At 45.3% G+C, this 27,277-nt stretch overlaps 1 protein-coding gene across 1 annotated transcript in view; it reads left to right on the top strand.

The window, feature by feature from the left end:
- Positions 1–401: 401 nt before the first annotated feature.
- PDZRN3 (PDZ domain containing ring finger 3) overlaps positions 402–27,277 on the top strand; it is a 240,185-nt gene continuing 213,309 nt past the window's right edge. The window contains exons 1-3 of the mRNA XM_021694898.1: positions 402–1,124; positions 15,511–15,597; positions 21,311–21,418. Coding sequence (XP_021550573.1) covers positions 402–1,124; positions 15,511–15,597; positions 21,311–21,418 — 918 coding nt within the window. The remainder of the gene's footprint in view (positions 1,125–15,510; positions 15,598–21,310; positions 21,419–27,277) is intronic.

The following is a 27,277-nucleotide window of genomic DNA, read 5'->3' on the forward strand; positions in this document are numbered from 1 at the left end:
CAAACTTAGTGAGCTTTTCTCGGCTTGTGTGGGTATCTTACAGCGAAACTTCCAGAGAGCAGTCGCCGGGGAGAAGGGCTCAGGCTGCCGTCCTGGGCGGGCCAGTCCGCTAGGCGAGCCTCTGGGTCTCCCCATCCTCCTCTGCCTCCCGGCCTCCTCCTTGTTGCAGCGGGCGGGCTGCAGGCAGCCGAGGCAGGATGTGCGTGCGCACGCGCTCGCGCATATACGGCTGGAGGAGTCCTGTTCCTCGGGCATTTTCCGAGGAAGTCTGGAGCAATTAGGCTCAGTCCGGGGAGAGCGAGCGAGCGAGCGGGCGGCGCAGCCGGCGTGTCTGGGCTGCCTCGCAGGGAGGGAGGGGGCGGCCGGCCGCCCGGCGGCGACCCCGGGCCCCGGCCGCCACCATGGGCTTCGAGCTGGACCGCTTCGACGGCGACGTGGACCCGGACCTGAAGTGCGCACTGTGCCACAAGGTCTTGGAGGACCCGCTGACCACGCCGTGCGGCCACGTCTTCTGCGCCGGCTGCGTGTTGCCTTGGGTGGTGCAGGAGGGCAGCTGCCCGGCGCGCTGCCGCGGTCGTCTGTCGGCCAAGGAGCTCAACCACGTCCTGCCGCTCAAGCGCCTCATCCTCAAGCTGGACATCAAGTGCGCGCACGCGGCGCGCGGCTGCAGCCGAGTGGTCAAGCTGCAGCAGCTGCCCGAGCACCTCGAGCGCTGCGACTTCGCGCCCGCGCGCTGCCGCCACGCGGGCTGCGGCCAGGTGCTGTTGCGGCGCGACGTGGAGGCGCACATGCGCGACGCGTGCGACGCGCGGCCGGTGGGCCGCTGCCAAGAGGGCTGCGGGCTGCCCCTGACGCACGGCGAGCAGCGCGCGGGCGGCCACTGCTGCGCGCGGGCCCTGCGGGCGCACAACGCGGCGCTGCAGGCCCGCCTGGGCGCGCTGCACAAGGCGCTCAAGAAGGAGGCGCTGCGCGCGGGCAAGCGCGAGAAGTCGCTGGTGGCGCAGCTGGCCGCGGCGCAGCTGGAGCTGCAGATGACCGCCCTGCGCTACCAAAAGAAGTTCACCGAGTACAGCGCGCGTCTCGACTCGCTCAGCCGCTGCGTGGCCGCGCCGCCCGGCGGCAAGGTAGGCGCCCGCCGCCAGCCCCGACCCCCCGCCGGCCTCCTTGGGTACCCAGGGCGCTTCCCGGTCCCTTGGGGCACCGGGATGCCTGGAACTTCCCAGGAGCTCCCTGCCTCCTTCCTCCACTGCTTACCAGTTGTATCACCATGAGCAGGTCGTTGAAGCAGTTTAAGTTTGGAAACTATGGTCCCTAAGGATTCCATACGCAGGGTGAAATGTAGCTACAGCAGAGCTTCCAGGGGTCTGGAAAGACTGAAAGGAACCCACAGTCAGCGTGGAGTAAGAACGAGTGCAGGTCCAAAGTCAGAACTGTGTCTTCAGGCTTTGCTGCTCAGATCAGCTAGGTGATGTTGTGGAAGTTGCTTAACCTCTGTTAAGGTTGAAAAGTTCCCATATACACGTGGCGCCTGGGATGAGATACAGACACACAGGGTGAACTATATCCATGCGTCCTTAGGAATTCCAGAAAGTAAACGAAACACACAGTTCTGAATAAGTTCAGAAGGCTGCCAAAACGCAGGCCCCCGGAGTGAAAGCTGGATTCAGACGCGGGCTTTGCTGCCAGCTAGCTGGCTGACCTTGAGCAAGCTGCTTAGCCTCTCTAAAGTTAGAAACTGGTCCCTAGAGATGTGACATAGGGGTAAAACACAGCCAGACAGCGGCTGTGGTGTTCATCCGGGGATGGGGATTCCAGAAAAAAAGGAAGCGCCACCGAACATAAAGTAATAATTGAGAGTAAGTCCTCTGGAATTGGAACTGTCTTAGAATTTAGGCTTTTTGTTAGCCAGCTGGTGACTGTGTGGCTTAACCTCTATGTGCCTCGTTTCCCTAAATGTAGAATAGGTAGTTGTCAGCCTTCAGGGGGAGAATATGTTAAAAAGACCTGGCACTGTGTTTGACCCATGCTCAACAAATGTTGTCTGCAGTTACCTTTAACATCTCCCCCTGAGCCATCCCCTTGTGCTGGTCGTTGGTGTAACTATAATGACCACCGCTGGTGAAGGCTTACTTGGCTCTAGGCCTTATGCTAAGTACTTCTCAGTTGTTTCCTTCTTAATCAAGTGAGGCAGGTGTGATGCTTCTCATTTTGTAGATGAAGAAACCAAGCTCTAGTGAGGTTCAGTGGTGCCTGAGTCCTAGCTTTTCGGTGCCAGAGTTGCGTTCTGAACCCTCATGTCCCGGTCTCTCCAGCCCCAGGTTGTTGTTGTTTTTTTTTTTTTTAGATTTTATTTATTTATTTGAGAGAGAACACAAGTAGAGAGGGGCAGAGAGAGAAGGAGAAGCAGACTCCCTGGTGAGCTGGGAGCAGTCCTGGGGCCCTATTCCAGGACCTTGGGATCATGACCTGAGGCGGAGGCCAATGCTTAACAGATTGAGCCACCCAGACGCCTCACCAGCCCCAGGTCTTAAGCACTACTGTGTTGCCTCTCAGTGTAACCATGAGTACCATTTTTTTTTTTTTTTTTGAGTGTTTATTATGTGCCAGCAAATGTGGGAAGCACTTTACAGGCATTATCTCTTTAATCCTTTGAGATGGAGGAGGCAGGCTCAGAGTGGTCCTAGAACTGGTCCAGAGTCATACTGTGACTCAGGGGACAGAGTGGAGATTCAGTTTCTATATCAGAGTTATCAACCTTGGGATATATTGACATTTTGCACCCCATTATTCTTTGTTGTAGGAGGCTCTCTTCTAGATTGTACGGTGTTTAGCAGCATCTCTGGCCTCTACCCAGTAGATACCAGTAGCACTCCCATCCCCCCTCCAAGATGTGACAACTAAAAATGTCTCCAAATATTATCAAGTGTTCTCTGGGGCTGAGGTGTGTGTGTGCGCGCAAAATCGCCTGCTGAGAACCAGGGTTTCCCTGATTGCAAAGACCACGCTTTAGACAAACGCGGAGGGGCATGGTGCCACTCTGGTTGACTGTTCCATATGGCTGCATTGGAGGAGGAGAACATATTTGCCTGAGGGGCCCCCAGGGGCCTATATCTGCTTTGCCTCTCCCTGCCCTCTCCCAACCCCCCCTTCCATACGTGCACACCAGGCCTGCAAGTTTTCCGTCTGCCCACTCCCCACCCTCCTCATCCTGGCCCCCTGGCCTGTCAGCTGCAGTCTCAGCAGCTGGCCAGCTCTGGGTGAAGGGCAAATATTTACAACTTGGAGCCTCACCCAGGACCGCACAGGCGTACAAAAGACTGGTGTGAGCCTGCGAGTCACCAAAACAGAGGGCATAGCTTGGTCTTCTGGCAGGCGCTGGGTTTGGGGCAAAGGAGTTCCTGAGTTTCTCTTGTTTATGCTGTCACGCGGACTTCCTGCGTAGTTTTAAGTGACACTTATTTATAAATAAGCCATTCACTACCCCAGAGTTTATACATCATTTATTGTTAAGCTAGTTTATTATTTCTTCTTGCCTTTCTGTTTTCTTTCTGGAGTGTTTGGGTAAACCCTCAGAATCAAAAATATGGTATTTGAATCTGAACTGTGGATGTTTTTGAAGCTGTGTTGGGTGAGAGGGTAGGATAATCAAGGGTATTACGCTTAGGGACAAGATGTTGCTTTTTGAGCTTACAGAGAGTTCCCTTCTGGAGTTGGAGCCCTCCTCGGAATTCTGGGCACCTCAGTGCTAGCCTCAAGCACAGCCAAGAATGGCCTGGCCTGCAGTCCGCTGAGAGTACCTTTCTCTGGCTTCAGACCCTGCTGGCTTCAGTGGAGGCCTGAGGGAAGCTTGTGCCTCTTGCCCTGAAGTTAACCCTCCGTGGCCCTTGCTGAAAGCTTTTGCTGTTCCTGCATCAGCCAGAAAAACCTCTCCCACTGCTAGCTGTTTAAGAACTTGTTTATTTCACTGGGCCTGCTCTCTGCTCCTGCTGGGTACTGTTTATTCTCTTCCAAAAGGCAGAAGGATTTATATTGCTTGGAAACTCTCAAGCACAACACTTTTTTTTTTTTATTCTAAGTCCTAATGTTTATCTCTCTGTTAGAAGCTGAAGTAAGATAAGAAACACTCGGAAGATTTTCAGTACCAGCCCTTCAAGGCCTAGACCTTATTTCATAAAATGATCTGGCATTATTTAAATAATCTTAACTTTCAGGTTTTTGACACTAGTTGAGTACTGAGGGTTTGTCTGTGCTGTACTTCCATAGATAGGCTTTGTGTCTCCTGTTCTATAATTGGTGCTAGGGCTGCGCTTCTCAAACCTCCCTATGATCAGAATCACCCAGAGAATTTGTTAAAACACAAGATTCCTGAGGCTTACTCCTAGAGATGTCGATCCATTACAGCTGGCCTGTAGTTTGCATTTCTCACAAGCTCCCAGGTGATGCTGGTCTGCCTGTCTTGGGGCCTGAGAGTCTACATTTCTCACAAGCTCCCAAGTGATGCTGGTCTGCCTATCACGCCGAGTCGCTACTCAACTCAGCTGGACGGAGAGTTTGGATTCAGGTGCAGATGTAGTCAAACATGTATTGGTTTCCTCCTTTTAAGAAAGAACAGGGTGAAGTTCTAGAACCCAGACTGCCTAGGTAACTATGGTCTGACAGGTGTCTTTAACCAGTAAGAAGCCACATCTGGGCTACAACAGACTTGGTGATGGGATGCTTGAGGAAGTTGGAAGAGTTTTGCTGCCCGCCTGTTTTCCCACCCTGACTGGCCCACCTGATTTGGAGAGCAAAAGCATTTCACAGCAGACTTCTCTGGCTTTCTGAGAAAGGGAAACTTGTGAACATAACTTTTCTTGGAAATGTTGACAAACCGGAGCCTTGTCCTTGATCCCTCCTGCTCTTTTACTTCTACATCCAGCCCATCATTAACTCTTGTTGATTTTTTACCTCCAAAACACTTCTTGAATCTATTTGTCGCTCTCCATCCCCATCAAATGATCACCGTGGTCCAAACCAAGGTTTTCCAACTCCACCTATTAACATTTTGGGCTTGATAATTCTTGTGTGTGTGTTGGGGGTGGGGGGATGTTCCTTGTTTTATAGGATGTTTAGCAGCATCCCTGGCCTCTGCCTACCAGATGCCAGTAGTACTTCCCAAGTTGTGACAATCATAGATGTCTCCAGATACTGCCGGATGTCACCTGGGGAACAAAATCAGTCTTGGTCTCAGCCACCATCATCTCTTGCCTGGATCACAGCTCCTCCCACTAACCTTCTCGCTCCCCTGCAATTACCTAGCACCAGGAATCATCTCTTAGAAATGTCAATCTGATAGCACTTTAACTTCTTAAACCCTGCATTTGCCTTCCAGTTTCTATTGCATGGCTCTAAGGTCCAGTGTGTACTGCATCCTGCCAGCCTCCACCTGTCTGCCTGTATTCTTGCCCCCTTCATTCTCTCTCCCCAGCTTCAGTGGTCTCTGGCAGTTCCATAAATGCACCCCAAAGCTCCTTTCTGCCTGCCCCCCCCACCTTTGCGCTCACTCTTTTCTCTACTTGCAATAGTCTTTCCATCACTAGATAATCTGCAAGTTTTCCAACTCTCCCCTCCTAATCCCTGCCTATATGTCAGCACTTAGGGTTGGCTCATCACTAGATGACCTTTCTATCCTTCCCATCCCAGCTCAAGCATCACCACCTCCACAAAGCCCTCTGTGATCTCCCACACCAGGTCTGGTGCCCTGAGATGTTCACTTTGGTACTCCTCCTGCATGGCATTTATCACAGCTCTGAGTAATTGGAAGGGCTCTTCATTGTGTCTCCCCAGGAGGGAGCATGTCCATCTTCTTCAGGGCTGTGTTCTGGGCAGTAGATTGATGTACACTGTAAACTCTCAATATGTGTTTGTTCAGTGGGTGAACTCAAGATTGAAAAGGCTGTCTTGTCAGGCATCACAACTCTTCAGACTGCTAATGAACAGTGAGCTTGTATTGAAAAAGAATGAGTTTTTCTGTGACTGCCAAGTTAACAAAATTGTTCCCAGGTTTTTGGGAGGCATTCTTCTTGTTCTACTAGATCCACCCAGATCAAATTGTATCAAGCACCAAATCCCAGGAATGATTTTGTCCATTTCAGAACTCCTGGAGGTAAGTGAATCTAATAGACAATTGTATCAAAAGGCGTTCCAGATGTCCAAACACTTTGAAATGTGTCTATCAGAGTGTTCACCTTTCAGTATATTTTCTGTTTCTGGAAAGTTTCAGCAAATAACCATTTCATAGTGCATCTAACAGAACAGCCCAGTTAAGCTAAAGGAATTGTGGGCTGTCAATCCATTTCATTTAATGTTATAAAGAAAATTAAGATTTGGTTTACAATATGTTTGCTACACCGGATTAAATGATTATAACATTTTGAGTTGGGAATTCTGGTGATACGTATTTTTAAGTGGTTCTTTCTGCACTTGGAAATGTTGCTTGCTTCTCTAAAAATATTAGACCCGTAAGAATCTGTAAGGCAGTTATGTGTTAGACTGTAGACCAAGGAGCTTAAAAGGAAAAGAAATATTAATCACTTAGGGTGCTTTATGTATGCACATATATTAGCTTCTCCATCTTTTTCATTAGGTAGATCTCCTTTTTTGGTAAAAAGGGCAGATTATAAAACAGATTACATAAAAGCTAGGTTAAAGCCAAAAGTTAACACAGATTCTAAGTATAAGACTGGGATTTGAACCCAGCTTCAAATCTGACTCCAGGCTTATATACCATTACCATAATAAGAAAAGCATCTTCTCCTGAGGCAGTGTTTCCTGTGAGGTCTCATACATGTTTCCAGAGGACTGTTATTATGTATGCAAACACTATGTTAATTGGAGGTGTAGGCACATCATTTTATTTCAGCCTCAGAAAGACCCTGTGGGGTCTTGGGGTAGGTACCCACAAACCATTACCTTCCATATTACAGATGGAGACACAGAGGCTTGGAAAATTAATCCCCCAGCACCTTCCTTTGGCTCCATTTAGTTGGTCTGATGACTTCTGGTCCATGCTGATGAAGTATGTTCTTCTCATGCCATAATTCCCATTTTCATAGTTCTGGTGTAGAACACATGAACATAATACAGATCCTATGAAAGAGATTTCAACAAAACAAAGAGAATTAAAGAGATGGTATCCTGGGTGGAATAGTAACTCATTTCTCTAATTTTCTTGCTAGTAATTTAAAGAGTGGTTGATGGTAGGAAGAAAATGCAGTCCTTCTTTATGTATTCTTGCAATTTAGCTCCTCACATTCTAATACACAGCTTGCCAAGCACCATGATAGGCACTCCTGGACACAGAGGTCAACTTGAATAGCTTTAACCCACGGGATTAATCAGACACTCGCTTGAGTCTTTGAAAACATGGCACAAGTCTTACTATTCTTTGTTTCGCTCAAGCTTTCTTGCTGTGGATTAGCTTCTGTCCCCCCCTGAACTAATGGTGTTCTAATAAGCCTATTCCAATAAAAAAGGGAAGTGGTATAACATAATGATTAGTCTTGTAAAGAAAATAATTAACAGATGGACACAAGCATCCGTTATTCTCTCCCATTCCATATATATATTTGCAGGGAACCTGGGGGACAGAGACACCATGCAGCCTGTGTGTGAGTGAGCCCAGCAGAAGTTTCTTCCCCAGGAATAGGGAGGGATGAACTGTTGTGGGCAGTGGGTATGCAGAAATGAGCCCTGGGCAGAGAGGTAATGCTTAGAATTTTTCTAGAAGCTGTTGTCAGGTGTCCCGTGTCTCTGCTGCACACAGGAGGATGATACAGTCCTTTTGGGTTGTGGGTCAGGGCTGGATGCAGGCCTTGTGTAAACAGGCAGGCTTCAGAGTACACTGAATTGAGTTGGTGCTTGGTATGTGGTTAGTATCTAGACCCTGGAGTCAGTGATAATAGGGTTCATGTGTTCCCTCTGTCTCATTGTTGAGGGCCTCTGGGAGGACTCTTGCAACCTCCTGTAAGCCTTAATTGTCTTATCTAATCTCTAAAATGAGATAATAATATGTGGGCTGATAGAGTTGGTTTTGGGATTAAACCAGATGATGTAGGTCAAGTGCACAGTAAGATTTAACGAGCATTTATTGAACATCTATTAAGTGCCTGGCACCTGTAGGTTCTATAGATCTTTTAAATACAGTGCGGAAGAAATATTAGAAATTTGAAGTGGTGTAACGGAGAAGATGGAAGGAGGCTCTTGCTCAGAGAGTCACAGTTTCGTTGTGAGCCTCGTGCTGCCCTGAGTGACCAGTTCCAGCGGTGGGGACGGGGTGAAAGAGGAAGATCCATGTCAGGGGCACTGTCAGGGTAGCAGCTCTGGGCTGTGATGAGAAGGAGGGGGTCAAAACTCGGGAATAACATGAAGGTTAAGGGATCGTTAGGTGTATTTCTGTCTGTCTCACCAAAACTAGCAAGGCTCAGGAGAGGTGGGCCGGGCAGAGCTCCTGCCTTCCCAAGAACTTACAGTGTTATAGCTGGGTAGTCTTTGCCTGTGTTCTGATTCCGGGAGGAAAATGTTTCAGGGTGGGCCATGGGTCGAATGTTGGCATTTCACAGCCTGGAACTACCCTACAGTCCATCAAGTGGAAATGTGCAAGTGCTGTAGCACTTTAAGTAAGGGTTGTTCTTGCTTGTTTCTTGGTGAAGCGTTGCTTGTGGAAAGTCACCGGGAAAGAGATGAGATGATAAAAATTAGAGGGACAAACTTGAAATGAAACTCATGGGAATGGAGAAGTAAGTATTTCGGGATTTCTCAGATTATTTAAACATAGCTGCAGACTGAAAAATACATACATATTTTTTGGCCTAGGGAATACTTCTCTTAACACTGTTTCTCAAAACTAACTTGTTTGGCTTATGGATGAGTTTATTTATATATACTGTTCTGGAGATAGAATGACTCCGGAAAAGCTGTTTCTTGTTCCTTTCTGTTTCTCCATGCCCTCTGCCTCTTTTCATCTTCACTCCACCTATCCTCACGACGGATACACACCACTAATACTTCCATCGACAGTCTCAACCATTTTCAGTTCATTTGCGTCAACCCCGTGACTGCCTTCAGTTTGAGGCTCCAACAGTTTCCTCTGCTGTTCTTCCTCCAAGAATATCCCTCCTTTAGAACTGGAAGTTGAACTCTCCGGAGGGGGTTGGCCTAAGCCATCTTCACCATTAGAAACCTAGTTTGAATGACAAAGAGGACAAAAACATTTTAGGGTGGAGAGTGAAGGCACCCTCCTCTCTTCTGTAGAGAAGTTCAGGCATCCAGCTCAGCCTCCTGGTCTCCCAGACCCCTCCGCTGCACATTTTTGTGCTTTCTTGTCACTAGTCCACAGACAGAGCTATTTCCCAGCTGCGTGACTCTCGGAGAGCTTTGCATAATCTGAGGCTGAGAGGTGTTGTGTCACCCTAGATACACAGACTAGCGGTCAGTCAGTTGCAGTTCTCAGAACCCACTGGGCAGCTTTCCAGTCCAGCCAATTCTCAGCTGTGAGTCCCACAACAGCAGTAATTGGGGAACACCCATCATTGGGTGGAAAGGAGTGTTTAGAAAGAATCCACATTGACAGTGGCATGGATGGGCTCTGGGGACCACCACACAGATTAGGAGATGGCACGCATCCAGGCTTCTGAGGCCAGAGTGTTGGGAGGAGCACGGTGACAGAGCCATACTAAGAGGAAAAAGGACCTTGCCTGTAGAGGACAGTTCATGTTCCTGGACATTTAAGAAAAACAAAAAAACAAACCCCAGCCACTATGTAAGGAGACTTTGACAAAGTACATTTGATTTTTGCCTTTTCCACTGTGACTTTTATTTTCCCCCCAAATTCTTGTCCACTTAGACCTTGAGTTGAAATTAAATTTTGATCCCGTAACTCCTTGTTCGAATATGATAGCAAAGCTTATTTTCAGTGCAATCAACTGTTGGGTTCCTGTGCGTTGAGCTTCTGTTTCTGCTTGTGACTTACTGGTATAAATACTGTGGACTGTTCATGCCGTTATTTAGGGCTTGGTGGCCCATATCTCCTTCTTCAAGGCCGATAGATCTCTGTTCATTCTCAATCCTGAAGACCTAAGTGCCTCTCAAGGAGACCCTACACTGCAGTAGGGGCCCTGCTGGTGAGCTGGGTTCTGGGTGGAGGCTGGGGAGCTTCCAGCCCCACCCCAAGGAGACCGTGCTGTCACTGGACTCCAGAATTTTCCTTTTCCATCTGCCACCCAGCTCTTGTCTCCTGAAGGGAAGAGACACATGCCATCAGGGAAGAGCAGTAGAATAGGGACAGCACTAAGGAAAGCTGCCAAGGAGGTGCCATCTCCCCTCCATTTTTGTGGTGGTTGATTGTCCTCTACTCTTCACCTTTTCTTCCCGGCCCATCAAGACTCACTGATCCGGTAGAACGTGGAGCAGTCCAGTGTCTCAGCAATCCCCAAACACCCTAGCTCCCCATCTCCCAGCTTCTTCCAGCTTTGCTCTCCCTATGCAAGTCCACAGATTCTTGGACTTACCGTTCCTCCCATGGCTGTTGTGAGCCAGCACCTGTTCCCCCATCCTCCTTGTTCCCATGGCCGCCTCCCTCAGGCCCAGGTATGTCATTTGTCTGATTTCCCCTCCCTCATCCCTATATCCCAGCATGTCAGTATCATTAACCTGTCCTAGCTCTGCTACACTGAAGGTTCAGGCTGAGCTGCTCCCCATTGTGGTCTTTACTTGTCTCCTGCTACCATCTCCAGAATAAGAACTATTGGCATGTAACCATCCCTCCTAGAATGTGCCACTCTTTCTCCAGACTTTGGGGAAAAAAAAAAAAAAAAAAGACACGTACATGGAGGGAGCTCCCATCAGATGGCCAGATGGTGTGGTGGATGTAGAATTATCCTATTTTGCTTAACTTCAGGCCCCCAATCTCCCAAACTTGCTTTAGATAGACTAAGTTAATTTGGGATTAGACATTTTTTTATTGCTTGGATTTTGTGGCAGAGTCATTTCTGTGGTTAAATAGTACGACGGGCCTCAGTGCTGAGCCACGGGAGTGTCCACCACACCTGTGCCCTGTTTGTGTTTGGAGCACTTCTGTTGGTGAGGCACCGTGCTGAGGCCGATGTCCGCGATTGTCTGTCTCATTCATTCTTCATAATAACCCTGTGATGTGAGGAGAAACCATTATTATCCCCATTCTGTGGATGAGGAAACTCAACTCGGGTTTTGACTCTGAAGTCCAAGATCTTAACCATTACCTCGTTCCTGTCGGGGTCGTAATACTCTTATGATACCCTTCACGGTATGATAGATACTCTTAATCTTTGCCACTATTCCTACACAGTCCAAAGAAACCTTGCTTAAAACTCTAATTACAAAACTAATTAGATGCCTAATCCTTCATGACATTTTAATGTGAAGGCTCAGTCTTAGGAGGCAAAGGGATTTTAGAATGAGGTGCCAGAGTGCACCCACAGAGCACAAAGAGCATGGACGTTGGAGTCCCGTGGACCTGGATTCCTGGCTCTCCTTCCTTGCAGCTGTGTGATCTTAAGCAAATGTCTGCAGTTCTTGGAACCTCAGTTTCTCAGGTGTAGAGTATGGATACGATGCCTGCTTCAAAAAGCTGATGTTCTAGATAATCCGTTGTTGATGTGAGATAGAGCTCTTTCCCTTCTTTGTTTTGTTTCATCAGGCCATTGGGAAAATTTCAAAGCATGGGTTATGATAAACTACCAAAACAGATCAATATTGGTTACATTTTCCTTTAGATGAAAGAGCCGCTCATTAACATCATCTCTGAAAAGTCAGCAAAGCAGCATCGATGCGAGCCTTCGCCCTGGTGCCATTTATATGTCTCTTTAATTGGTGGAGTATCAGTGAATGAGAACTATTTAAATGCCCTTTATCCTGATGCATTTTCAGCTCAGAAACAGGTTAAATGATTAAGCAGGAATTCAAGTTAACATGTTAAATGTGCTGTGCAAAAGTCCATTGTATAAATTCTCTATTCAGGTTTTTTTCCTGAAGAATTAGAAATTAGAGTAGTTAAGGTTGCTTTGAAGGGGAGAGGAATGGAAAGGAAAAGCCAGAATCAAGTTCATGGTGTCCGAGGAAAAGTTAGATGGAGAAATGAAAGGAATTCAGCCCTGACAGAGCTTTTCTCTTCTCCTGTTATTGCTCCCAGCATTGTGTGGTAAATCTTCCATGTGTTGGCTCAGTCCTAAAATAGGCAATGGCGCCTAAAGCCTGTTGTAACCCTCCTGGACTGCAGACTTCGTCAAGATGCTTGTAGAAATAAGAACACCCCTTCTTTCTCCCCAGTGATTGCAACTGGCAAGGAAGTGTAGACTGTCAACCTGATTGTTTCAGAATGTTTTTGCAAATAGCTGTTCAGCTGAGGAATGGCGTGTCTCAGGCATTGTCTCACTTCTCCCTGGAGAGAGATCTCTGAGGCTAGGTACAGACTTAGGTGTCTGGGCATCTCAGGTTGGGTCTTTAGGAGAGAAATCGTTCAGTGAACAGTTGGAGTTTTGTTCTGACATTGGTTTCCTGGGTAAGACTTCCTATCATGAGTTCCCTTATGGACCAGACCGTTTTGAAACTCTAACAACTGAACCATCTTGAGAAGGACCTAAGACACTGCTATGCTACATGGCATTCTTTTTTTACATTCCACATGAAAAGGGAGTGGTAGGGAAGAGTAATCGGGGTCTAGAATCAGAGAGCGTGGGTCTAAATCCCAGCTTGACCTCTTACTAGCTCTTCCCTCCTGTATCGTGAGGGTAGTAATCGTGCCAGTTGATGAGATTGGTGGGATTTATTAAAGAAAATAAAGCAGTTACATGTTTAATATCCTTTCTGGCACGTAGTAAGCAGCCAATAAATGTTGACTGTTATTGTTAATGCGGGATAATAAGATTTCTTTTTCTTTCATTTTTAGAATGAATAAGTGGTTATCACACAGTAGATTTATCACACAGTAGCCTTAAAAAATTTGATTGTGTGTTCTCTTCTGTGCATCATTTGAGATTGTCAGACTGCAGCCATCTACCTTGGATTACGGTGTTACTGTGCAGTTTCTATCATTAATTACGAAAGCCAGAAATGTAGGCTATGTGTGATAACTCACTTAAATTCCAGTGTATTTCTAACTTTTTCACCCCTCTAACATAGCAAGGCAAGAAATGGACTTACCAAGATTTTCCTTTCCCAAGGCAGAGAGATTTAAACTCTTTCAGTTAGTGAATCCTCCCGTTTACATTTCAGAACTATCAGGTTGATCCTGAGTGTTTATTCTGTTAGACCAGGGACAGTTGTTGCCTGTTAACTAGTGCGGGAAAAATTAATTATATCGATAGCATTGACAGACAGATGCTCTGGATGGTGATGCTGTGGAGTGGAAATATTTTTTGAAAAATCAGTAAGTTGTTATTATAGAGGCTTTGCTGGTGTTGGTTAGGTACAGTAGCTTGATAGAGACTGGTTCTCTTTATATTAAAATACTCTATTTTATATATGATGTAAGTGAGCCTGTGGAAATGAATATTTTGTTGCATTGTTCTTAGAGGACACCTAGTGCTTTCATTAAAGACTGTCCTTTTTTTGTTTTTAAGATTTTATTTATTTATTTGACACACACACACACAGCACAAGCAGGGGGAGCGGCACGCAGAGGGAGAAGTAGGCTCCCCACTGAGCAGGTAGCCCAGTGCAGGACTCGATCCCAGTACCCTGGGATCATGACCTCAGCTGAAGGCAGATGCTTAACTAACTGAGCCAACCAGGTGCCCCAAGACTGTCTTTTTCTAAAGAAAAATGGTCATTTTTTGTTTTTATAGGGCTTTAACAATTGATGCTTAGGCTTATGTAACATTTTTGAAATTTAAAAAAAATTCAAATATTTTTAATTCTTCTGTACACTAAGTGGTCATGAGAAATAACTGTGGTTATTAAAAACTTTAAGCATGGAGATAATTTTACATATTGAGGCCCGTTAGTCATCTACATGCATTTTTTTTTCTTTTGGTTCTGTTGGGCACAGTTCTGCCACCAGAGTTTTGCATTGACAACTCTAGCAATAAATGGAGCTTCAGAAACACTGGCACTGCCTGTCATTTCGAAAGCATGGTTTCCCTTGCCAGTGTGGCTGGGTCAGAACCTTGCATTCGTGTCCTTCAAATATGGTCATTTATTTCCACAGAAAAAGGAGGAGGCAAAGGTTTGATCAGGAAGCAGTCAACATCAGAATTAAATCTATTTTGTGATGAGCTCTTAGTGTTGGTTAATGGGAGTATTTCATATTTTCTAAAAATGCAGCATTTAAGTAATACCATGTTTAGGGGCGCCTGGGTGGCTCAGTTGGTTAAGCGACTTGCCTTTGGCTCAGGTCATGATCCTGGAGTCCCGGGATCAAGTCCCACATCAGGCTCCCTGCGCAGCGGGGAGTCTGCTTCTCCCTCTGACCCTACCCCCTCTCGTATGTGCTCTCTCTCTCTCTCTCTCTCTCAAATAAATAAATAAAATCTTAAAAAAAAAAGTAATACCACATTTAAGCAGAAACCGCAAATGAAGCTTTTACAAGTATCTGCAGTACGTATTTGTGAAGTTTGGTGCATCATTCCAATCACTGGAAACACTTCAGAGGTGTCTCCGTGAGCTGAGTGTGTATGTCAAAGCTTGTTTAGCGACCATGTACACAGAAGCATAAATCTATTTTTACTCGTCTGTTAACTCGAGAGTGTTAGTTAAGGTGTCGTGGCATCTCTGTCTCTTTCAGCTGTTGAACATGGCCTGTGCGAGGTTCCTGGGGGACTTGTGCTTGTGGGATTTAAAGGGGTTCACGCTGACCAGCCTCCTTTGAACAGAGTGTTTTCCGTTAAACAGCCTGGCATCTCCTATGGCCTGGACAGTCATTACTTTGTGAAAGGGCCCCGCTCCCCCTTTCAGTGAAATGCAGGATCTTTCTGTTTCTCCTCCACGTTTGCGTCAGACTTTTCACGGACCGCTTCCCCCTCAAGCCTCCCAGACACAGATGACTATTGACAGGCCGTCCATGCGCTCAGACTTCCGAGAGTGGTGCTCCTGAAACCTTCCGTGACAGAACGTGAATGCTGCTGTTGAGACTGGTTGAGGAACAAACAGAAAGTAGCTGTCTAGACAGCTGGCCAGGGTGGGCCGGTCAAAGGAGAGATGCGTTTGCAGACCACGGAGTCATTGATAGACCACATTCATTAGGCATGTCTGGACATCGCCGGACATTCTTACGTGGGCGCTGCAGGGTTAGGCGGGGCCTAGACATATCTGTAACCTCCTCAGCACAGGACACCGTTTCAGCTGGGGCCCTAAAAGTTTCCTTGCTTAAACTGCCCAAGAGACAGAGGAGTGTGAAGGATGACCTGAAAGTCCATGAATCCACTTAGATAGAAAGAAGATTGCAACTATTGATTCCCTGTTGGTAAATAAAATTTTGAACTCATTTATCCCTTACAGGGTGAAGAAACCAAAAGTCTGACTCTTGTCCTACATCGGGACTCTGGCTCCCTGGGATTCAATATTATTGGTGGCCGGCCGTGTATGGTATGTTAATTACTAAAATGTGTTTTTCCTTGCCCTGCTGCAGTGGGAAGAGGGGTCAAGGTTTGGTGGTGGTGGTGGGGGGGGTACCCGTGAGGGGTGGGAAACCTTGCTCACCTCATTCTGCTGTCTGTAATTAGAGAGTTCATTGTTTATCTAACATCTTCACCCTCGGGGATTTTTATTTAGTTGTGGTCTCTTAAAATAGCATTGTCCTAGTAATACAACAGCTTATCTAAACTGTTTAGGTTTTGGGGGGCATGTCTGGTGGTGTAGCAGTAGGAGCTGAAGAAAGTTGTGGGAGATGTGTGCACTTGGAACTGAGTAACTGAGCTGGAGCGTGGGCTCCGGGACCGGAAGTCTGAGCTGGAGCTCCGCTCTGTCAGCTCTTCATTAGTCAGAGACGATTCCCTAATTCGTGGGCTGTCGCATCCCTTTGCTTTTTCTCCCGCTGCAGCTCTCTTGTCCACCCTATTCATCATTAGCTCCTCCTCCTCCGGGAAGAAGAGGCCAAATTCAGACCAGTCAGTTGAACGGGGAGGAAAATGTCTGCAGAAAGGGCCCTGGGGACAGCACGTGGCAAAGGGCGCGTTGCAGGATCACGCCTTCCATATGGGGCTTATCTGAGTGGGCATCACCTCTTGCTTGTGTCTTCTGCAGATCATTTCCTTGCTTGTTACCTTAAAAGGAAAGTAATAGCCAAAGGAAAGGAAAGGAGAATCGGATTCACTCATTCAACAAATAATATTGTGTAGGGGCTGTTTGGTAGGAGCTGGGAGACACTGTGGAGGCCAGGGAGACTGGGTCCTTGTGGTCATTGTCAGGCAACCAGATGTGGCTAAACTCTGTGCCTGGGTCTGGCTCACCCTTGGAGAGGAATTGTCCTGGGGCAGGGCGATTTAAGCTCTATTCTGAAGGATGAGTAGGAGTTTGCTAGATCAGAGGTCCATATATGTTTCGTTAAACATTCTTAACTGTAAAAAAAAAAAAAAAAAAAAAAAAATGAGCTTATGTAGTTAGCTCTAAATTATATATTTGCGGCTGAACTAATACTACATGGCTTATAAAAGTTACATGCAAAATGGAGCATTTTAAATGATGAAATTAAAACGCGAGTACAAATACAATTTCTCTTATGTCCTTTCATCGTCCCAATGCCCTGCATCACACGTGCCCACCTTAGGAGAGCACTGAGCTAGAAGAAAGTGAACAGACCCAAGGAAGCCCATGCAAAGCCTGGAACAGCCCCAGAGTGGGCATTTGAGGGAGCTGCCAAGAGTACAGCGTCGCTGGAGTCGAGGGGTGCGCAGGAGGTGATCAGAAAGAGACCTGAAGAAGATGGGAGAGTTAGCATGAGGAGGAGTAGGTTGAGTTCCCCTCGCTTCTGGCCAAAGGCACAGTTTCAAAAACATACACAGTCTATTATAAGAAATGACAGCTTAGTTATAGGCAATGCACGGTCGTTAAGTGAGGGACTGATGCATTATCTGCCCTAAACTTAGCTACAGAAGAGAACCCTTCAGACAATGAGATTAAACTATGAGAAGGAAGGGGTGGGGGCAGGGGCACCCCCACTTTACTGAGCCCCAGGGATGGGCGCACATAGTGGTTTGTTTCGTCATCTCATGGAAATTCTTAGGACATGGTCGCATTGGTACCTTTTTTCTTTGCTCATTTGCCAGTTGGCTGAGCAACCAGGCAGCATGTTATGGTGCTGCTCTGCTTGTGTTCTGGCTACTGGGGCGGGGGCGGTGGGGTGGGGTGGGGGGTGGGACACACTCCAGCAAAGGGGAGGGATGAGGGAGCAGACTGGGACTCGGATGTCTGAGTAGTTGGTCTCAGGAAACAACAGGACTGGCCCTGGCCCGTGTTCCCCAGCTTAACCGAGAATGTGTTGTAGAACATGCTTTGCCTTGCCGGTGAGCTTGAGTAACAGAGGCTGTCCTTCGTTTGGCTGCATAATCATTAAATCTCCTCTCCCCACCCACTGTTACAAGTTTTAAGAAATGACTTCAACAAACCAAGATGCACCTCACCGTTAGATGTTTCAGAAACTTCCACGGCCGAAAGAGCCCAAACCAGGAAGGTTCCTTCTCTGCCTCACCAGAGCGTATATAGGAAAAAGGAGCCCAATGTTTGAAAATGCTTGAAATGGGATGCCTGGGTGGCTGAGCGTTGAGCATCTGCCTTTGGCTCAGGTCATGATCCCAGGGTCCTGGGGTCGAGCCCCACATTGGGCTCCTTGCTCAGCAGGGAGCCTGCTTCTCCCTCTGCCTGCCATTCTCCCTGCTTGTGCGCGCGCTCTCTCTCGCTCTCTCTCTGACAAATAAATAAATAAAATCTTAAAAAAAAAAAATGCTTGAAATGGAGAGGGATGCCTATGTCTTGGTGATGGTTGGAGAACTTACTATGTGTTTGTTTTCTGTCCCTCCCCGGGAACAAAAGGACACTCCCAACCTCATTGGAATATGGTTCTTACTTGTGATTATCAAAGTACATGTTTTAGGTTATTTTCTTTCTCCTTTAAAAAGCTGATTGAAGTGCAAGCCAGAGTGGATTTTGTAGCTTTCGTAAGCGTTCTCAGTTCATGTGGTCTTTTTGCAAGAACTATATGCATGTCCCCTGGAGGAAAGTTTAATTCCATATGCATGTGGTTGCAATAGTGTTTTTTTTTTAAACTTGTCCTGATTAGCAGAAATCGCATAATGAACCCTAAATGTATTCTGAACTGTTGCCTGGAAATCTGGCAGGTCATTGAGAACATGCTAAAAAGCCAAGATGAGCAACAATGCACACTCATTGTTAGTACTGGAAGTAGAATGCAGTACACATGACGTGTGTGTTTCCCAAGGAAGTCTTGTGTTAGAAGCTTGGTTGGGTTGTGACATAGGCCCAGCCCAGGGGGGCGCTGACATAAGGCTTTTCATTGCATGATGCACTGCTCTTAGCACTATCACATCATTCATTCATTAATTCTTATATCCCTAAAGAAACAGCATCCAGTCTGGTGTTATCAGACCTTTCACTTCAGGCTTTGGCAAGTATACTTCATTGTCAGGTACCCCTGGGATGAAAACAATCCCTTTCATTTTTCCTTTTCTCAAGCCAGCAAAACAAAACAAATCCCAAGCCTTGTTAGTTCACCCTGATAAATAGCTCTGACTTAAAATGTATTAGGAGAGGAGCCAAACAAACTCAGAACAGAGAGATGTCTTTTAAGAGACACATCTAGCTATCCAGGATGGAATTGATTTGGCTTTCTTTGATTTTGTGCTCTCTGTATTTTTTTTTGCATTCTGTTTCCACCTCCTACCACTGTCTTAATTTAACCTGAATTGTGCTGTTTGCTTTTGCCTGTTTCCCTGTTTTTTGCTTGAACTTAGTTGCTCTCCTAAGAAAAATTACTTGTGCATGAGGTAGTATTCTGCAAAACAGACCAAAGCCAAAAGCCCCTCCCCCATCTCCCTCTTCCTCTCCAGCCAAGAAATGCAAAGCAATTAATTCAGAGTAAGCACGGATCTCTTTTCATTGGATATATTGATATCACCTCTTAGGGAACTCAAGATTGTCCATAAATCGTTTGTGGTCCACTGAGGCTCTTCGGGTTTGTCCAGTGGAATATTCCATAGCTTGGAATGTGGAACTTTTGAATTCATGTATATTTTTGAGATTTTTCTCTGTGGGAGTCAGTATTGCACATAGAGCTTATGTAAGGGAGTTGAACTGTCCTCAGTTTGAAACTGACCTATGCTACTTTTTAGCTGTGTGACCTTGGGCAAGTTACTTAACGTCTCTGTCTCAGGTTTTTCATCTATGAAATGGATAATAATAGTACTTAAGGTTTGTGGTTGTTGTGAGGATGAAACGGGACACAGAGTACTCGCTACCTACCTAGTATGTACTCAGTAAATAGAAGCTGTTGCACAGCTATGTACTCCTATTTGAGCTATGCGTGCAGGGGGATCCACGAATGCCCTGGGGTGAGTGAATTAGTAAGGCAGCTGTGAGTGACAAAGGAGGCAGGGAGAAATTCAGACAGTGACGGGTTAGTGTGCGCTGGGCCGGTGTAGGGTGCTGTGGTGCTGGGCGGGCTGCCTTTTGAGGATAGCTCATCTAGTACAGCACCCACATCCTTGCTGACCCTCCTCTCTCGGAGAGTGTTGATAGAATCCAGATGGCAGTTTAGAGACCTGTCTTTGTCATGGGGGGATAAATGTTGGGAAGAACACTTAATGCTCATTTTAGGTTGTGATTTTGGTTTCTTTTGAATCCTATTTATAACATTAGAGAGAATGTGTGTGTGTGTGTGTGTGTGTGTGTTTGAGAGAAAGGGGTGGGGAGGGAGGGGGAGAGAGAGAGAAGAGGTACGGAATGTGCATTTTCTCACTCTTGGCCATCACTCTTGCCTTGGAAGGGGTAGATCGAACCACATTTAAAGTCATTACTTTCCCCTTTAGAATATAGGATTTTTTTTTCTATTTAAAGAGAAAAATTTTATATTTTCATAGTTACTTCTTAACAAATAGAATTTATATGTATTTCTATGTACAGAAATTATTATTAAAATAGATCTTCTTATGGCATTATGGCAAAAAATTTACCATGATGGTAGGATTTGGAGTTTTTGTGGAAGATCCTGAAATTACTTTTCAAATGCTTTTGTTTGGGAACAATACTTTAACTTATAAATCCATCTGTTAATCACTAGAAATTTAATCCACACACTTGGAGAGAATTCATCCCAGTGCTGTTTGGAAAGAAGTTCATGAACAAGCTGTGAGGGTTTTTTTATGGGCTTGTTGGAACTTTTTGATTTTAAATAAAGGAAGGAGTTTGAGCAGCGAGCCGTTCCCTTTCCCAGAAAGTTTCAGTCCAGACTTTGAAAGATCTAAAGGGATTTGAGATTGGATGAGAATTTGGCCTGGGGTGGTGGTAGTGAGCTTTTCTAATGTAAATCTGAGCACACATAAAACACCTATTTTCACAATCAGATTATTGGATTAAAGGTTTTAATAGTACTCTGAGCTGGTAAGGATATGGGAAAACACTCTAATGAGCTATCAGTGCATAATTTGGCAACATCCATCAAATCTCCATATCCTTGGACCCGCCAGTTCCATTGCTAGGGATTTGCCTCAGATACATACTGCAGAAGATATTTCATAGTACAGGTAGGAAGGTATTGGAGACATCATCGTCTCTAAGAGCAACAATTAGAAACAGTGGTAATTATCCTAATATTGGGATACTGTTCAGCCGCTTAAGGGAGTTAAACTGGACAGTACGACTGGTGAAAAATCTCTAAGATCGTAAACTTGAAAGAGGCAAGATGCACAGGATGGGGAGGGCATACCCCATGCACACACATACCATCTGTATACATGAAAAAGGACCAGATACATGTTTAGGAAAGTGATCTATGAAAAATGTTTTGGAAAGGATATGTAAACTGCAAATAGGTGCCATATAGAGGGGAAAAGGACAATGGGTAGGAGGTGGCAGGGACTTATTTTATACCTTTTGGTTATGGTTTGAAGTATTTTACCATGTGTATGTGTTAATTTTAGATTAAAACAAATTACGGGTAACAGATGGGCTTTCGCCCCATTGCCACTTTTGACGTGAGCAAGAGTCCATTATAGTTTAAGAGTGTAAGCTTTATTTTCATGACCAAGTTAATGCCTAGCATTCATGTGTGTGTTTTTTTAACCCAAAGGACAACCAAGATGGATCGTCCACTGAAGGAATCTTTGTATCCAAAATAGTTGACAGTGGGCCCGCAGCCAAGGACGGAGGCCTGCAAATTCATGACAGGATTATTGAGGTATGTGAACACTGGCCAGTGTCTTTTAATAGGTTGAATGCCATCCCATCTTCGTCTGGTTCAATGCAAGATGTCTGGTCAGGGAGGGAGGCCTAAGCTGGTGGATGGTTGGGCAGGAGAACTCTCCCATTGTGTGGGACTACAGAGAGCGCTGATTGCCTTGGTGTTAAGTTTTTGTTTATATTAAATATAGAGAAGCCAGATTATGAGTGGCATGTTCACAATTTGGCTGTCTTCCCGCGGCCTTGCATCTGTTTTGTATGCTTCAGTTACAGCTTTGTGTGAAAGCCATTGGAGAGTTGTATGTTAGTTAGAACCAGATGAGCAACCCCTGTTGTGCACATTGTGTCGGTGTTCACGTTGGTTACCAGGGTAAAATCGTGTCCGCTCTGGAGGCCTGATCGTGTCCTCCCAGTTCGCGGCACACAGTTGTTGCTACGGATGCATTGTTCTCTCTTCTGGGTTTGTCTTTTGTCCGGTGTAAAAGGTGATTGTCCAGGGATGTGCAGGCAGAGGTCGATATTCAGGATGGTCACTCACATCATCCCAAATTCTTCATTCTTCATGGAGCATTTTAAGCCTTTACAGAGTAGGTTTATGGATTTGCTCTGGGGGAGGTAGATCTCTACCCCACCGTCCAGCACATTGCAATAGGGTCACACGATGTCCTAGGATGCTCCAGCTTGCCAAAAGGGAAAGAATTATTCTTTGCCTCCTGGTATGGGCTCTTGGTGCAAAGTTGGACACAGCGGACTATTTTTTGCTGGTGTTTTTTGACCATTTTGACTGCTCTTTTAATGGGTAAATACATGGACTAAGTTGTCGGGTCTCCTGTGAGGAGGAATTAGATAGGAGAGTCCAGGATGATACGTTGCATCCCACAAGAACGGCACCACGGGCCATAGCCATGACAGGGCACATTAGACGGGGAACCGGAAAAACAGCCCTGATGCCGCTGATGCTTGTTCAAACACATTGGCAGAGCGTCTGTGTTTCTTGAGTGTTTTCATGGTCCATTTCAAAACTTTGGACGGAGTGGGAACTCTATGAGATAAGCCATGAGCGAAGCTCACATAACCCACTGGAGTTTGGCCGCATGCTTCTCCCGGGGAAGGGAGCCTGGGAAGACAGAGAACAAAGTCTCGCCTTTCCATTCTTGTTTGGATGAATTCCGCAATGTGCAAAGCAGTACGCTTTAGGATCGTTTATATCCTTGGGAAAACATACAGTTAACACTCACAGGGAAAACAAATTGAACATGTTAGGGTCTAAGAATCACCCTTCTGAGGGAGCAGGTACATTGTGGTAACGTACATATGAAAAGGATACTTGATTTTGTTTTCAGGACATTATTAATATTGTTACATCCCCATTGACTTTTTGAAGCGTTCTTAAACTTGGAGCTCTTTTTACTGCCTGTTTTAGGGTCCATCTTTGTACTTCCCAGGTCGGGGGAGTGGATTTTCCCTAACAGGAATTTGCTTGTGCAAGAGCACTTTCTCAAGAGCTCAAAGGCATACTTACTGTCTTTTTTTTTTTTGAGAGAATACATTTTCTGAGGCTATTGTTCAGAAAGATAAGTACAGCTTCCGTTGCCAAGGGTTTGGTGGAACAGCCAATTTCTCTAAGTAATGGAATTTCATTGCTCTTATGTTTTGCAAATGAGAAATCTACAGCTGGGCAGGATTTTCTCTTGGCAAAGGGGGGATCTGTATTTGAAATGTGGAGGATGGTTTCTGGTAAGTCACATTCCCCTTTTGGACAGTATGTAAAATATTAATCACGTCCCGGTGTTGAGATGGAAAAGAAGGATGATCACAATAGAGCAACAATATATGTGTCATTGCAGTTGACACACCGTGCCCTTCTCAGTTAAATCCTGATCTCTTTTGACAGGATACAGTGATTCCCATGACTGAAAAATATATACCCTGGTTCACCTCATCTCTGTCGGAGTTTATTACCAGGCATAAATTTGATTATTTTAAGTGTGTCTGTGTTTCATCACGAAGGAGAGTCAGGCACTTTCTAGTTTTCCACCATATTTCTTCCTTTTCAGGGGAGTGGGCAGACTACCACCAGACCACCCCCATAAGAACCTTGATTCTTGCAGAAGGGTGCTTTTATATTAAATCCACGGAGACTCACTGAGTCTGGTCCTTACTGCAGAGTCTTCAATTCCTCTACTCCCACTCCTGTCTGTCCCCTGAGACCAGAGTGGTGGTCCCCACCCGTCTCAGAGCCAGGCCCACTCTCTCCATTTTTTTTATAACAAATACTTTTCAGTGCCACCAATCCTGTTGTAAAATGAAATCTATAAGTAATGTTTACATACATACACACCTAATTGTAAGATCTCTGTATGCCATAATAAAAAAATAAAAGGAAGGTAATTGATACTAAAATGCATGTATCAGGATGAGAATGCATGGGCATGGTGACGCTGGAAGACCCCACGATGCTGCAGATGCTTGCGCCTCCTTGTAGACTCAGCATGAGGTTCCAGCTGTGAAGGCTACCGGAGTGGGAGGGTGGTGCTGGGGACTGAGGTGCTGGGAGCACTGGCACCATGTGATTCGGTTTTCTGCAGTGGTGAACAGAGTGGGGTTCAGTTTTGGCACAGCAAAGTACAGTCGTCTTGTGATTTGCACACCTCCGTGTGTGTGTGTGTGTGTGTATTTTTAAAATTGTGCTAAAATATACATAACATAAAATTTAACCATTTTTAATTATACCTTTCTGTGGCATTAAGTACATTCACACTGTTGTGCAGCCATCACCACCATCCATCTCCAGAACTTTTCCATCTTCCTACAGTGGAATGGTACCCATTAAACAACTCCCCACTCCCTCTACCCCCAGCTCTTGGAGGCCCCCATTTTGCTTGCTGTTTCTGTGCATTTGACTACTCTAGGTACTCCATGTAAGTGGAATTATATGGTATTTGTCTTTTTGTGTCTGGCTTATTTCATCTAGCGGGATTCGTCCTCCAGGTTCACCCGTATTGGAAGATGTGTCAGAATTGCTTCCTTTTTAAGGCTAAATACTATCCCACTGTGTGTATAGATGCATATACACCGCATTTTGTTTCTCTCTCCATCCGTTGACAGACACTTGGTTTACTCCTACCTTTTGACTTTGTGACATTTTGTGAAAAATACTGCTATGAATAAGGGTATACAATTTATATATATTTAAACTGAAAAAAAAAAAAGAACCCTTAGTGTTTAAATGTAAAAACGAGTGAGGGTCTCCACTCAGGTAATCATAAAACATCTGTTATTTTACCTTCACGAAGGTCTGGAAGGGTATGTGGAAGTTGCAGTAGAAGCATAATACTTGTGCACCGCATGGGACTCTGTGCATTGTAGGACTTCTGGCATCCCTGGTCCCCACCCCAATCATTGTGCCAGTGAGTGCACCCACAGATTTCTAGCACTACTTCAGGGTGTGATAGGGGTACCCGGGAGAATCACTAGATTAGAGATGGATCTTACTCCAAAACCTTATGATGTGAGGTGAGTTGCTTCAGGAGCAGAGTTGTCAGCATCCCCCCCCTTCTAGCTGTCTGCTTGGATTCCCTGTCCGAGAGCTCTCAAGGCCTCATAAGAAAGACTGAGCTGTCCTGGGCTAGAAATCTTGGGCCCCCTCTGCCCACATGGTTGCAACTTTGGAGCGTGGCTGATCTGGGAGCCCACACTCTTTGTTGGCACCTCCTGTCCCCATCTGCCCTGGATCGGGACGGACAAACGGTTGTGCCCACGCTCCCTCATAGCTGACACTGAGATACAGCAACTTCCAACTTATTCAGTATTTGCTTCTGATTTTTTTGTGTGTGTCTTCTTCCTGTACTTACTTATGAGCTGCCTCAGGCCCTTTTCATAACTTATAACCTCACCCTTGATTGCATATACTCCGCTCCTATTTAGAAAACTAAGTTTAATTTCTCCATAGTACTTTTTGTACTCATTCTAAAATATAAAACCATAAATGCCCCAGTGGTTTTAGTTTTTTGGCCTCAGAGCCTCGCCTGCTTTCTGAACTCCCTTTTGAAGACAATGCAATGCTCCTATACCTCAATGCCACCAGATTTTTTAAAGGAACTATGCTTTTGTTCTTTGTAATACCTTGAAACCTTTGGAAAAATCTTCCCAGTGCCCTCTGAGTGTGCATTAACCAATGTAAACAGGTTTCATCACATATATAATGCTTTTTTTCTGTAACCTCTAGAGTCTGCTCTGGACCAATCACATTCTGTGCAATTCTCTTGTAAGTGATTTAGAGAAACCAAAAGGTGAAAAATCACATATGGTTGATATTACCATCAAAAATCCCTTCAGGATGTCCCATGTGGGCAGCATACATCTCTCCTTAAGTCCATCCAGCTGGTTTCCCCAGCTTTGGAGCATCTTGCTCTCTCCTCAGTTGACTACCATATGAGGCATTTGACTGGTTGTGCAAATACCTCATTGGGTGAAACGCTCATGACAAGAAAAGCACAGAAAAACCAAAGCCTGCTAAGAAACTAGCAAATTCACTTGGAGGCATGTGTGATTGACAGATCCGTTTCTTTCCTGATTCAGTTTTTTTTTTAGCCACAGGGCTGGTATGGTAGGTACCTGATCACGTAACGCAACTCACTGAAACTCTTACACTTTTGTAGAGGCCGTCCCCAATATCTGTATTTTTCGCCAGTTTTCAGGCTTCTTAAGTTGGAGAACTGAGTCCGTGGCTGCATTGTACGAGTCTCCCATTTGGTAGTAGTGTGCTTCTGTAACAGTTGCTGGGTTAAATGGAATGTCCTGTTGTTCTCTGAGAGAGCAGATGTGATAAGGTGCAGTGAAGAGGGTGGAGGGTTGCCAAGAACCATTATTTTGTACGGTCTTCTGTAAAAAGTGTTCTCGGTGGAAGCGTTGGGATTTGAAGGCCCAACGCTGTGGTCACAGAGGCTGTGAAACCTCAGTGGCTCTGGTGTAAATCAATGACTCTTGTTTTGTTCGCTATAGGTTTAGTTAGTCTGTCATTGCTAATAAGGCTAGGCTACAGGACTGACAAGTTTAACAAGACCTTTCCTTCCAGAGCCAGACTTTGATAGAACAAAATGAAGTTTCACCATTTGTTACTGGCAGAAGATAATGTTCTGAGACCAACGAAAATTGCAGAATGGCCTGTGAATTCACCTGATGAAGCACTTATTTAAAAAACAGACAAACCAAAACTCACTATCTTTTATTAAGATTCTTTTTTAATTGATACTTTTATTTTGACATAATTTCAGACCTATATAAATGAATTCCTGTATCATCTTTACCCAGATTCCCCAAATACCCACATCTATTATATTTATTTGAACCCTTTTCACTCTCTACTCTTAATTCCTAAATATATCAGCGTGTGTGTGTTTTTTAGCAATAAGACGTTCTCTTACGTAACTGCAGCGCAGTTATCTAAATCAGGAAATTAGCATTGGTGGGGCTTTGTTATCTAATCTACCGAATTTATTCAGATTTCACTAATAATCCCTAGGATGTCCTTTACAGTGAGAGAAAATCCCAGGTCACAGGTTTTATTTAATTGTCATATTTATTTAGTATCTCTTACTTGATAGCACTTCCTAAGTTTTTGTCTCACATGCTACTCCTATTTGGAAGAGTACAAACCAGGTCTTTTGTAGTGTGTCTCTCAAGTTGGATTTGTTTGTTGCTCCTGAGTGTTGATTTAGGTGGTACATTTTGAGCAAAGGTACCATAGAAGTGATAGCGTGGGCTTCTCAGCACATCCTGTTGGGAGTCACATGGTATCAATTTATCCCTTTATTGGTGACATTAATGTGGACTGCTCGGTTCAAATCCTATCTGC

This window comes from Neomonachus schauinslandi, chromosome 1 (genome assembly GCF_002201575.2).
Source record: "Neomonachus schauinslandi chromosome 1, ASM220157v2, whole genome shotgun sequence".
NCBI lineage: Eukaryota > Metazoa > Chordata > Mammalia > Carnivora > Phocidae > Neomonachus > Neomonachus schauinslandi.